Source organism: Crotalus tigris, unplaced genomic scaffold (genome assembly GCF_016545835.1).
Source record: "Crotalus tigris isolate CLP2741 ecotype Arizona unplaced genomic scaffold, ASM1654583v1 scf7180000017668.6805642782:7212621, whole genome shotgun sequence".
NCBI lineage: Eukaryota > Metazoa > Chordata > Lepidosauria > Squamata > Viperidae > Crotalus > Crotalus tigris.
The window spans coordinates 3,915,567-3,928,666 of record NW_024096554.1 but is presented as its reverse complement, the minus strand read 5'-3'; the positions used below and the strand labels follow the sequence as shown (position 1 = coordinate 3,928,666).

Sequence of the window (13,100 nt, the reverse complement as noted above, 5' to 3'; positions counted from 1 at the left end):
CGGTATCCACAATTGTTTTATTTTTTCAAATAAAGACAATACAACAGTCATGAAACCACAATGCAGTATCTCAATCATTCACTGAAAGAACGGGAATATAGTACCACCTCCACTGGTGAATAAATAATACATATCCAAGCCATTCTGGCCTTAACAAAGTTCGAATCCCAATCTGGACTTTTAGATGAGAATGATGTCTAATCAATTTTGAATTAGAGAGGGGACTCCTACCGTTTTGACTAGAGAAACTACAGGGCTGCTCTAGACACTTTATTGTTGACCACTGGAAGGGTCTCTAACATTTCTTAATTAAATTTTAGCTCTAGGTCCAGTTTATGTCTGTAAAAATGCCTGTTCTGAAGAATGTCTCAATAAAATCAGTATTAAAAAGAACCAAGGCAGTTGTAGGGACCTACTTCAATGGATCTGTATATTCAGATGCTCTAAGAATCCTTTCCCCTGCCCGCTTAGAAGTTGTCTTCTGGTGGTTTTTTTTAAAAGAATTGCTATACATAACAAGGCTAATGATCTTCTACCAATAAAGTCATGGAAGGAGGTTTTCACCATAGATGACTGGATGCCAGTGGAATAGAAACCTGTTTCAGGCACCTCTTTATTACAGTTGATCTAAATAAGGGTCAAACAATCAGAATCATTTCAGAGTGTAGGCCCTTTTGGTATTCCACAGAATGCAAAAAGGAATCTGTAGTTGGCTTGGGATACACCTCATCTAGACATGCTGAGAATGGATAAAGAATTTATTTTCAAGACCCCTGCTGCAGAAAAAGAGATACATTTATTTTCACTGGCATTTGGCCATTTACTAGAATCTATGATAGCTGTTTAACCACTGCTAAGATGTACAACTCAGATACAGTTGCGGTAGTGTTCCAGAATAGTTAGATCAGAAATTCCATTCAACCAAACAATCTATTTGGCAATTCTGGCAATCTAAAAATGTTCAACACATCATGAGGCCATGAAGTTGGGGATGGCTAGTATATAATGTTGCTCAATTTAAATGTATCTCTTCTGTTCCTTCCCTCTCTATATCTGTGCTAAAGGCTTCAGAAATTAAATGGAAAACTAGTTTATACATTCATTTATACCACAGACTCTCAAGACTCTCAGCCAAATATAGAAAACAATGTCCAGATAAAGTATTGTGTTGGTATTAAAATCAGACAATGATGAGTAATACAATATGTATTTAATCTATAATAGCTCATTCCTCTGTCACTTGATGCTACAATCGGTTCTGAACATGCTCTCATGAACTTGCTAAGTCATGTAAAACTTTGGTTTCCTTTCAGCCATTTTTAGTATCTCAGTCATATAAACAATTCTAAGCAAGCTTAGAACTTGCTTAGAATTGTTAAAATATATCCTGTCTTTCTTGCAACAAGAAAGACAGGATATATTTTAAATAATTTAATTGGGGTTCAGTCACTCAGAACTGTCTCTGATCTATATACAGTATGTCTCAGTTGTGCTGATAGAATATGAACAATTGTCATTATTTTCAGTATAGAATGGTGCTCTAAAAAAGCACACCCTAAAGAAGGAAAGTCACAAATGAACTATCCTACTGGTTATGTTTTATTTTCAACTTTCATTGAATCTACTGTTCAACAAGTGATTTGTGAAATGAAGCCCTGGAATTTAAGTTTTACACCATCCAGTCAACAGTGATGATACAATTATCTCCACAAAGCAAACAGGAAATAGTTCAGTGGAAATTTTGTCCCTTCTTTTTCCACATTCAGACCATCAAATGAGTTTTAAATGACTAAATGTATGTATCAGTATGTTCATAAAACATTGTGAGGTAAACGAACAATTCTAACAGACTTATATTTGTAGAGGTGGTCTTGCCTGTCTCCCTCTTTTCTTAAAAATAATCTGTAAATGTCCCCTATAAGTATATTCTGTAAATGCTATGAATATGGCTAAAAGGCCCACTTTCAACTGTAGGCTCCTTGTAGCAATAATTTATCCATAGCACCTACTTCTAAAGTGCTGTGCTTATCTAATGCCCCATCACAATAAATAACAATAAAATGACAATAATAAATATAAATAAGTAAAAAATAGGGCACATCTCCCAAGATTGCATATAATCAGACATAAGTAAAACAAGATCTTCTTTCAAATGTCTTTAAAAGGAAATCTGTCCCAAGATGGCAGAAGACTGAGATGTATGAAGTAGCAAAGCAGATGAAGCTTTCCTCTTGAGTATAAATGCAAAACCGTTTGGATGCAAGGCTCTGGAACACCAAGCTGATCACTGTACAAACATGCAGAGAACTGAAGGCCTCTGAGGCTGACATGCAATGGGCAGAAATCTCAAACTGGTGTCTGCTGTGTATAGAAGATATGAGAGTTGTGCTATGTACAGTTTTTGGTCTGTGTTTATAGGTGCAGAGACTAGCTTTTGAGAGTAGATGGAGACTATCACTAGTTCAGACAGATGAATGCACAGAGATCTCTCCAAAAATGGTAAACATTTTAGGAAAGAATCAAAATCCACCTTTTCCACATATTTCTCATTCCCTTTCCTGTTGCATTTCTCTTCCTGTTTGGAGACCAGAGTTCTCTTTTCATTGATTTCTCCAGCCTTTTTCATGGGCTCTCCCATTTTTTTTCAATTTGCAGCCTCTTTTCTAAAGAAAGTCTACATTTTGTAGAGCTTCTGGGTGCATGGAAGCATTGGCGGTCCCAAGCATCCAGGCCAGGAAAAAATCCCAACCAAAGCTCTGCAACTGAAATGTTCTTGGCACCCTCCACTTGGACTCCAGCATCTCCAGTTTTTCATTCTGTGTCTCTGTTCCCCAACACAGTTCCAGATGATGACAAGGGATCGGCTCAGGTGTGTCCATGTTTGCCCGTTCTATGGTCATTTACTTGTTCAATCAGGTCTCTGTAATAAGCAGATTTCAGAAATCTGGGATAGGAGTCCTTCTCCATCAAGATGTATGTTTTTGCTTGCGCTTCTTCAAAGCATGTAGAAGTGGCCACAGCAAGGTTCCTTCTGGTTGCCTCTCTAGTTTCATGGTCAAGATTTACCTAAAGGAGAAAAAATTATGGTGAATATAGCGCCTTGGTTGCAACTTGATGAATGAGAAACAACATATACAATATAGGATATACTGTAACACTATAACCAAGATAGAAAATTTTTAGAGTGCATCACAAAAAGGCTTCTGAGTTATAGGTCTAGCTCAGGGGTAGGCAATCTTGGCTCTTTTATGACTCGTGGACTTCAACTCCCAGAATTCATGAGCCAGCTGTGCTGGCTCATGAATTCTGGGAGTTGAAGTCCACGAGTCATAAAAGAGCTAAGGTCGCCTACTCCTGATCTAGCTGGAAGACATTTCCATTTCTTTAAAAAGGATATGCTATTTATTCAACAGTGAAGGACCTGCAAAGTAGATATCAAAAGCTTCTGGAAATCGAATCTGAATAAGTAAATATGAATGAACACTTGAAATTGCTTTGCAATAAATAAAAGGTGGGAAATTCTCAAATACATGGAAGAATTTTGACAGCAGTTCATTCCCTGAGCTTGCTTTTTTGGTCCTGGAGGTTTCGTTATCAGACTAGGTAACATCTTCAGTGGGACTTCAGGTGAAGTGTTTTGTTCGGTTTTTCTTCTGTTTATATAGGTCCTATGTGGTAGTGTGATCAGTAGATCATGTTTGCATGGTACAAAATTCACCTGGTGTGGAGGTGGACAGTTCCATCAACGATTGGTCATTTGGATGGTCTGGTTTCTTATAGATTCATATTCTGGTTCTAAGTCAATACGTTTGTTGATGGATCCACATTGACTTAGAACCACCACACGAACCTATAAGAAATTGGATCAATCGCAGACCACCTCCTCACCAGTTGAATTTCATATGTGCAAACAACCAGTCACGCAACCAAATGACCACATCACAAGACCTATGTAAATAGAAGAAAAACCAAACAAAACACTTCATCTGAAATCCCACTGAAGATGTTACCTAATTTAGTAACAAAATGTCCAGGAGCTCAGACAATTAACCATTGCCAAAATCCACAACCCGAGCCACAAATATTCTCTGCATGGAAGAATCCAAACTGCTCCATTCATCTGTCCTCCTTTGGACCGTTGCTATGCACTATCAGCAAAAGGACTTGTATTCATCTTCCCTTTCTTGGGTACGGGAGTTATAGCTAGATCAGATGGTGAGCGCACCAAACCGGGAAAAGCCAACTTAGATAACCTTGAAATGTCATGCCCTTCCCATTGTAAAGGCACTGTCACCAGTACTAAGATATATCTTGAAGCTGAATCTGCATGCAGTAAATCAGGGGTAGGCAATCTTGGCTCTTTTATGACTCGTGGCCTTCAACTCCCAGAATTCCAGAGCCAGCACAGCTGGCTCAGGAATTCTGGGAGTTGAAGGCCACAAGTCATAAAAGAGCCAAGGTTGCCTACCCCTGAAGTAGTTGGACCTGATGATGTGCAACATGTTATCAAAAGTTAAGGTAGATCTATTGTATCACAGGCCCTTTAGAAAACTGCATGACTCAGCAGGAAATACCTATTCCAGATAACTGAGCTTCCTTAAGAACCCTCATTTTCATTCCATTTCTTTTTATGAGCCAGTTACTCAAATGATGCCAAAAAAGCTAATTAGTGTTACTAGGTAGTAGAAATCATTTATCATTGGGAGGCCTACTGTGTTTCATACTTAGGATGATTATTTCTGCAAGGCACAGGTGCACATACAGTAAGTGCCTTGAATCTTGCACACATGTATTACCTATGGATATTTATTTCCTGAAACAGAGCTGTGAGGAATGAATCTATAAGTCTATATCAGTGTTTCTCAACCATGGCAACTCTAAGATGTGTGGACTTCAACTTTCAGAATTCAGAAGGGTGACTGGGGAATTCTGGGAGTTGAAATCCACACATCTTAGAGTTGCTAAGGTTAATACTAGCCAACATAGAATCATACTCTATCTCAGCACTGTGGGAAAACTCATGATCACATAACCTGTCTGAACTTGCTGAAATCTGTTCTCTAGGTGTGAAATGACATCAGACCATACCTTTTGCTTCTCAAGGCTGATTTAGAATTGCAACTGCCCATAGCTGTCACCGCCCATAGCTGTCACCGCATACCTATACTGGGAAGGGATTGATGGGTAAACGGAGGGCTGCAGATGGGCTCGTGCAAATGCCTCCCAAATCCCAACTGCGTGTTGTGTGGAGGTGTGTGCCCTATGTATTAATTGGTTGATCTAACGTCCTATACTGTATTTTGCTGTTTGAGAATCTCCTAGCCAGAATGTTAAAATTCACTGACGTATAAAAGGAACATCTATGCAACCATTCCCAAATGACAGATGCATACATTCCCTATGTGTTATGTCAGAAAAGTCTGCTCAAGACTTTATACTTCTCTCTTTTTAAATCGAGTTAGGCTCAGGCAAGTTTTTTTTTAAAAAAAAACATTCTGCTTTGACGTTGTGAGATTGACTTTTGAACTTATAAAGCCATTTGACTCACCTCCCTGGGGGCCTCATTCTGAACAAAGTCTTCAAAGATCCTGTTGGCTTTGGTTGCTAATTTTACTTTGGAGGGGATTTTCTTATATTCTTCACAGGCGAGCCAAAACTCCAGATTTTCTTCACTAAATTCTGTTTTAAGAAACCCATGAAATGCTGCCATGCCACCTGTAAATGAGATAGAATAACCAGTTTAGAACTGGTAGAAAGAAGGAAAAGAAAGACTGTTGCTAACAGATTTTTAAAACGTTGCATGTTTTGCAAATTCTAATGTCAAGGACAATATATCTTAAAGATACATGGTTTATTTCTGGGTAGAGAATAACCTATTAAACTCCAGTAGCATCTTATTTATTTAGCTTTCTATTATAGAAAATAAAAATTAAAAAATCCAGGTGGCAAAAACACAACATTAAGAGGATGAAAATCCTCTCCCTGAAAATCTGGAGTGAATGGTCTTACTGTTACTAAATTTAAAAAACAAAATGGAGAGAAGGTCACATTTAGCATAATAACTAATTTGATTCAAATGAGAGCCTGTGGGTCTAGTGGTTAAGGCACCAGGCTAGAAAGCCAGAAATTGAGAGTTCTAGTCCCATTTTAGGCATGAAACCCAGCTGTGTGAGTTTGGGCCAGTTATTCTGTCTCAGTTCACCTCACCTCATAAGGTTGTTGTTATGGGGAAAATAGGAGGAAGAAGGTGTGTTGGATATGTTGCTGTCTTGAGTTATCTGTAAACATACTAAATATTAGTATTCTCAACCAGTTCAGACTTTTGTTATTTGGGCAGGGAATTCTAGTGTCATGTGTCTGACTAATGAAACACTTCAAAGAACTTTCAGGCACTGTTTTACCTAAAAAGCCTTTATTAGTGTAATGGAGTGTCAGCATGGCATGAAGGGATGCCAAGATCTGAATTTCCCTTCCTTTGCACATAACCTTCCAGGCATTTCCCCTGCCCTGTTTTGGGGTCATGATTCACATCTTCCAATTAACCTGGAGGGCAAAGATTCACTTCCGTCCCTTTCAGTGTGCTTTTACCTCCTTCTCTCAGTCTCATCTGAATTAACTCTAAAAATACCAGACAGTTCTACATATTTTGTCAAAGCAAGAATATTCAATATTAGCAGCGTTGACATCTAGGAGCTATAATCACTTAACACTATGTTAGGGATGATTGTTCGTTCAGTAATTCTGTAAAGTATTTGCTTTTTCTGCTTTCTAGAAAAATCCTCTGGTGCATTTTGTGAAGACATGACTGGTTGGCAACCCTACTGAATCATGTGAAATCACACAATCGCCATTCTTGTTACTCGTAATTATAAGGTTTGGGTTTTTGTTTTATTTTTTACAAATTGTTCATTACATACAAGATGTATACTCACTTCTGCTTCTCAGCAGTTGATCAAAGGACTCCTTCCATCCAAGTGCTTCCTCCAAAGAATATCTGGAGAAGAAATGAGTAGTTTTAGAGGTTGTCTGAGAGTAATGTTGTAAGCGAGGAGTACAGGAAGCAGAGCCATTGGGAAGTCCAGACGTGATCCTATTTATCTTGCCTTCACTTCTCATAATCCCCATTCAAGAAAAGTACTTCAGTCACTTGCCCGCTGCCACACATTGCCTTACACACATTTTGTCATTAACAACATTTAAACAACTGAAGTAGTTCTTCAAAATTTCTTATCCTTCTTAGCCAATTAAGATGTAGAGCTTTGTTCAGGAGGCAATATTCTGAAATGGGCAAAAAATGCTATCCGGAAACTGAGTAGCTGAGTTATCATCCTGAGTGAAGATTTATTGAAAAACCACCCTAATTTTTTTTCATAGAATGTTATAAGTGACCGAGATAAAGGGGTCTTTCATTTTTAAGTCTCCCATTTTCACCCTACCACTTCTTCCATCATTATCTTTTCAGGAAAAAAAAAATAGTGTTATAACACTTGCACAAGACTTTTTAATATTAGTGTTTCTCGGTCTGGAAGCAGCTTCTCTCCAAAAGCATCTCAGCCATTTGGCTGACTCAGAACGGCTCTTTGTCTGTTCATAAAGGGGGGATGCAATGTAACAAGCAGCCGTATCATACAAAATATTTTCTGCTACAGTTAAAAGGCATTAACTAGGATGCTTTCCTCTCCTCGAACTCAATTAGAAACTGAAATAACCCTAAAACTGTATTGCTCTGCCGCTTCTATCAACCAAGTATAGACTTACTTTTGTTTGGTGCTCCAGCTGAAGTTCCCAATTTTATGTCCAAACTCTGGTTTATGAAGCAGAATTCCCAAACGTGTTTTAAATTCTTTGGCTCTGGAAAAAGGAAAAGAATATAATTCAAAATGCATACTAAAAGTACCGTGATTACTGGAGGGTATCAAGGGCAGGCAAGGATGTTCCTTCAAACTTAAGATCTGGAAGGAGCTTCTTGGTTCAGGCAATTTAAGGTAAGAGTTTGCATGGTGAGACTGAGGGTTGTAGCATTTCTTGGCTTCTCTGCTAAGCTTTCCTTTTCTCCATTAGAAAGAACATGCATTTTTTTATCCTTTATCCACCAATCTTTAACTTGGCTATCTGTATTATATTGTTGGTAACGATAAATTGAAAAATGGATTTTAAACAGCAGAATGCAATAGTAAGTTTTCTTCCTCAAGGTTGAATTAGCTTTTTATCTCCCCCCTCCCCCCTTTCACCAGATATCCATTGTTTAATTCTCTGGACCAATCTCTCTCCCTCAACTTCTCATCAAAGCCCAACCAGTTCTAGGCTACAAACTCCAGACCACCACTAGGTGGCAGCAAAGAGACACAAAGAAGACTTGTGCTTAGTCTCATGGTCATCTGGAGAGTTGTATCCCCAGATCTGATAGCGCTACTCTTAAGTGCCTCGACCTGTGAAGTGAAGTGATATGACATGTCATGACTCCAGCCTACCAGGGCATTAATTCTGTCATGGTCTAAGTTACCTTACAAGAATTCAATATTCCAATTACCTAATTTCTTAAAAGCTACTCACAATAGTATTCCAATAAAAAGAGAAATATATATATGCTTTCTGCTTTGTAAAACTAGGCAAGCATTTCAGTTCTGCAAAATTCTTAAGCTACTAATTATCATCAGTAATATGTACCAAAAAGCAAGCAATATGTGCCAAATTTGAATAATCATCAATAAACTGGTGAACAATAAAAATGTTTGATCCTTCAAAAATGTTTATAAAAATTCTATTATATCTATATTATATCTATAACCTTAATCAACATATTTTTGATTGACCATCATTATTAGATGAGGTCAACATTTAATCAGCTGTAGAAAAATTGAACATACATATACTGTAGTTGGTGTGCACACATATAGATATAATTCCATGATGCACTTTTATCCATCTTTTTTAGTTTATTCCCGTTTAAATCTTTTTACATTTTTCTTGCACATTTTATTCTTTTCTGTTTATTAAAGCAATATTTAAATAAATTAAATACTGTTGTTTCTAGTATTTATCCAGCATGTTTTAAAAATGCACTGTCATGATTTCACAGATCATAGAAAAGATGTTCTTTAGCTAATAATGAATCTAGCTTATTATTACTATTTAAACTGATATGTGCACAGTATTTCTGAATTAACTGTTAAATTTTATAGCATTTAGGATTAATCAGTACCATCCTGTTCACCAACTTGTAATTATATTTTTGTACCAAACTCCTGAAAAATTATACTGTCGCATAATATTGAAACAAATCACAAATATTACTAGGAACAAATGTTAAGTCAAACCAGAATGATGATTTCTATAATTTCAAAACATTACAATTTCAGGCTCACTGCTCTCTAGGTAATGTCACTTATTTTTATGACTTTTTATGAAATTCCAGCTTTTGATGGGTATTTATTTAACTGGTACAGTTATAGGAGTTCTGAATCTATTTGGACCAATGAACTCATTTGGAATGTTGAAGTCACGTTGTAGCTTTTTTCACAAAAAATTATAATGATAGGTTCAGTTAATCCATATATCAGAAGTTAAATACTATAAGGCTGTGGAACTGCAATTACCTAGCATTTTGTAAGAATGGAATTATTCTTAGAAATACAGATTGCACTTACACCTTGTGCTTTGATAATTTGCCACTTAAAAAATTAAAATAATCTTCTCTTTAAAAATAATTTGTTGCAGGTAGTTTAGTGGGTGTCTACTCTTGCTCCTGGGCACTGTGCTGGGGGCCCAGATCTGTGCTATGTGGCCTTCAAGTGCAGAAGGTCAAGCGAATCATGAGGATGGTTAATAGTCTGTTGCTTCCCACTTTGAGGCATCTGTATTCCTTTTGATCTTTCTCTTTAAGGCATTCTTTTTGGACTTGGCTGTGAACTCACTAACAGGCCTGGGCATTCCTTCATGTCTCTATAGCTGTTGCATCTGAGACAATCAGCAACATGGAAAATCAATTGGATTTTCCCAGAGGTTTAAAAGATGTGATGACGATGTATTTGCCTTTGACTGCGTCTACTTGTTAACTGCACTATTTCCTCCCAAAGGTTACTAGAGTGCTTATCAAGCCATTATGGGGTGATGTGGCTGGGGTCGGGAGCAAAGGAGAGGGGAGAGGTTTTGTAAATACAAGAAATGCTATCGTGCCTTTTTCAAGCACAGCAGATGGACAGCATACCAAAGCAAAATTCAGACGCAACTATCAAACTCTCTTCATTGTCCTTTTCTCATACCTATCCACCTGCCAAAAAACCACACTGTACATTCCTCAAGGCAGACCTTCAGCTTTTTTTGCTGTAGCTATATTGTTTTGCTAGGACACAAATGAAGTGCCAATCTCATAATTATTATAATTATTTCCCATCAGTGCTTCTACACTATCTCTCCCTAATTACTATTCCTCTTCAGTGACTAACTGGATGCTTTCCTTGCCACTATTCAAAGCATCCCATAGCTGGTAGAGTTTTCTGGCTTCGAATGTTATGTCACCCCTGCCTACCAGGGTGGTGCTGCAGCCATTCAGAGGTCTCTCCCTGGTTGGTGCATCACTGCGACAGTTTGGAGATGGCTGCCTGGCGCATCGCTTTCTATTCTTAGCTCACCAACCTCTGGCTGGTGTGTGGCAGGCATGCTAATGATGTGCAGTGCTACTTGCAGAGGCGTCTTTGAGAACTGCATTGCAAAGACATGGGAGAGTTTTGTACTCGTTTTCTAATCACAACATTTAAAAGCATAAAAACAAGCCAAATGTATGAAGCAGACAGTCCAACAGCTCTCAAGAAATATAAGGCAAACCTATTTCTTTTAATCTCTTATTATCATCACTACCTCCCTTATCTTTCCTCAGTGCTGAACTAAATAACGCCAGTCCAGTTATTACATGAAATGGTACAATCAGGGTTTGGGATATAGACACAGATCCTTCCTGGACAGTACCTGTGGCCAAGTCAAGTCCAGTCCAGTCCTGACTGTTCAGTGAAGTAATAATTTGCTAAGAGCTTCGATAATTTCCCAAGCCTCTTACCTTTCCAAGCAGCTAGCAGGCAGTGCAACTAAACCCCGGCACATGTTGAGAAAGTAGCTGGATGGCTTGCTTAAATCTGTAGAAAGCGGATTGGGGAGCAGTGGAGGGTTCTGATCACAGCCTTCACCTATTAAGCTTGCAGTGCTGGAGCCTAGAAGCAGAGCTTTTATATCTTTCAGAAAGTGGGAGGGAGCATGAATCAAGCACACAGCTCCCGCCTGCCTCTATACAAGAAGAATTGGAACTGTCCTTGAACAGCACAGTCATAAGTGGAATTCAGAATGAACGAGCAGGACACAATATGGGTGTTTTTGTTGTAGCTACACTTGTATTCCATGATTAAAGGGTACTTACACAGAAACTGCAGTGAACAGCTCAAGGGATGTATTTTTCTTCTCTGAAAAGCACTTGGCTGCTGCGCTTATCATCAAATAAAATACACACTCTAATAGCAAGTGCCAGTCTTTGCTGTTCTTGTTCTTTTAAAAAAAATGTGATGACAGAGTCTACACATAATTTAAATACATCAGCCTAATTTGCCAGGACACCATTGGTGCTAGCACCAATAGAAGCGTTTTTCCTGGTGCGAGGAACTGGTTGAGGTGGACCAGTGGAGTGGGAGATAGTGTTAAATCGGGACCACAGTAAGGCAAGACCAAGCTAAATTGGGACTGCAATAGGGCAAGGGCCAGGACAGTCTGACAAGCCTATCTACTTTGGCCCCAAGAGGTCCAGTTAAAACCTCTTGGAAATCATTCTGGGTGAACTATGATATACATTTCGGTGTGGCAATTATGCTCCCTTGGCAGAACACTTCTTAGCTTCCAGTTTGGAGCAACTTGTGAACCCAATGAAAAGCAGAGACAGCCAGAGCAGCATGAGTACAGTTGAGGATCTTTTGTGGAGCTCCATCTCTAATATATAGTTGGGGAATGTAGTGAAATGAAAGGGAGAGTGCTGCATCAAGCATCCCCAAAGGTTTCTTTTGGTATCATCTCTTAGTAGAAGGAGAAATGTTGGGTTCAAGGGTGAACGTGAGGAATAGCCTTGAATCAGAGTGATCTTGGTGATCAGTCACTTCAAGAAGGAATGAGATCCTGAAGCCTGAGAGAGAGAAAGAGAGAGACTGCTTGATGCATATTTCCTAATTTTGGAAATGCATACTAAAGATCTATTTTGGCAGTGAGGGTGGGCAACTGATTTGTCAGTGTCTACATTCCCTTCTCACTTGAAGGTTCCACTTATTCATTTATTTACAATATTTGTAAACTGTCCTAATCAAAAAGATTCTGAGCACTGGATCCTCATTCTCTTCCAAGGTTTTCACCTTCTTCCTCCTCTCATAACACAGCACAATTATTTGGACATTTTAAAAAAATATATTTACTTAACCTCCTTTGGACCTGTTTACTGCCTGCCTGCTCAAAGCCTGAACTATTTGAGGGGGATACCTCAATGCGCTGAAGTCTTCATAGCTGCAGAGAGGAATCACAGCCACAGAACAGGGAAATAAGGATTGGCAGGACATACCAACCCACCTTCGGTCTCTATCAACTTCTGACATTTCAAACAGCAATCAAATCAGAAGAAAAGCCACGGAGGGCAGCTCTGAACAACGGGGCTGACAACCATCTGGTGCTGCTTTGGAAGAGATCTCATGGGAGTGGGACATTTAGCTTGTTGCTGTCTAACTAATGTATCAATATTAAATTAATGCCACTTTTGGAAGATGGGGTGGTTTTAGGTCCCACAGCTTTTATTTGTAAGATAGTACGGTTATATTCAAATTAAGGATTTGAGAGGGTGGTTTTTTTTATAAAAAAAGTATGCATTATTTGATTTCCCTGTTTTTAATCCTTTATTTTGGAGAATGCTTCTACTACTACTTAGCTAAAAGCTGAATCCTGCAAATCAAAGAGATAATCCCGTAGGTAAAATAATCACAATGTCAGGCTTCCATAAGTATTTCTAGAAAATAAGGCTTATGTAATTGAATGATGCTCTCTCCTTCCCTGCTCTATAATCATCACCCCACAAAAACGCATTG

General features: G+C 38.5%; 1 protein-coding gene across 1 annotated transcript; it reads right to left on the bottom strand.

Moving 5' to 3' along the window:
• RGS16 (regulator of G protein signaling 16) lies at window positions 1-11,237 on the bottom strand. Its single transcript, XM_039337115.1, has 5 exons — window positions 11,054-11,237; window positions 7,759-7,851; window positions 6,933-6,994; window positions 5,549-5,715; window positions 1-3,066 (listed from the first exon to the last, which is right to left on the bottom strand). The coding sequence occupies exons 1-5, from the start codon at window positions 11,095-11,097 to the stop codon at window positions 2,866-2,868; spliced, it is 567 nt and encodes a 188-aa protein (XP_039193049.1). The 5' UTR covers window positions 11,098-11,237; the 3' UTR covers window positions 1-2,865.
• Window positions 11,238-13,100: the final 1,863 nt, after the last annotated feature.

Coding starts and splice junctions, on each gene's coding strand:
- RGS16 (XM_039337115.1), bottom strand. CDS start 11,097: ATGTGCCGGGGTTTAGTTGCACTGCCTGCTAGCTGCTTGGAAAG. Junction 7,852..11,053: donor CCTGCTAGCTGCTTGGAAAG/GTAAGAGGCTTG, acceptor TCCTTTTTCCAG/AGCCAAAGAATTTAAAACAC. Junction 6,995..7,758: donor AGCTGGAGCACCAAACAAAA/GTAAGTCTATAC, acceptor TTTCTTCTCCAG/ATATTCTTTGGAGGAAGCAC.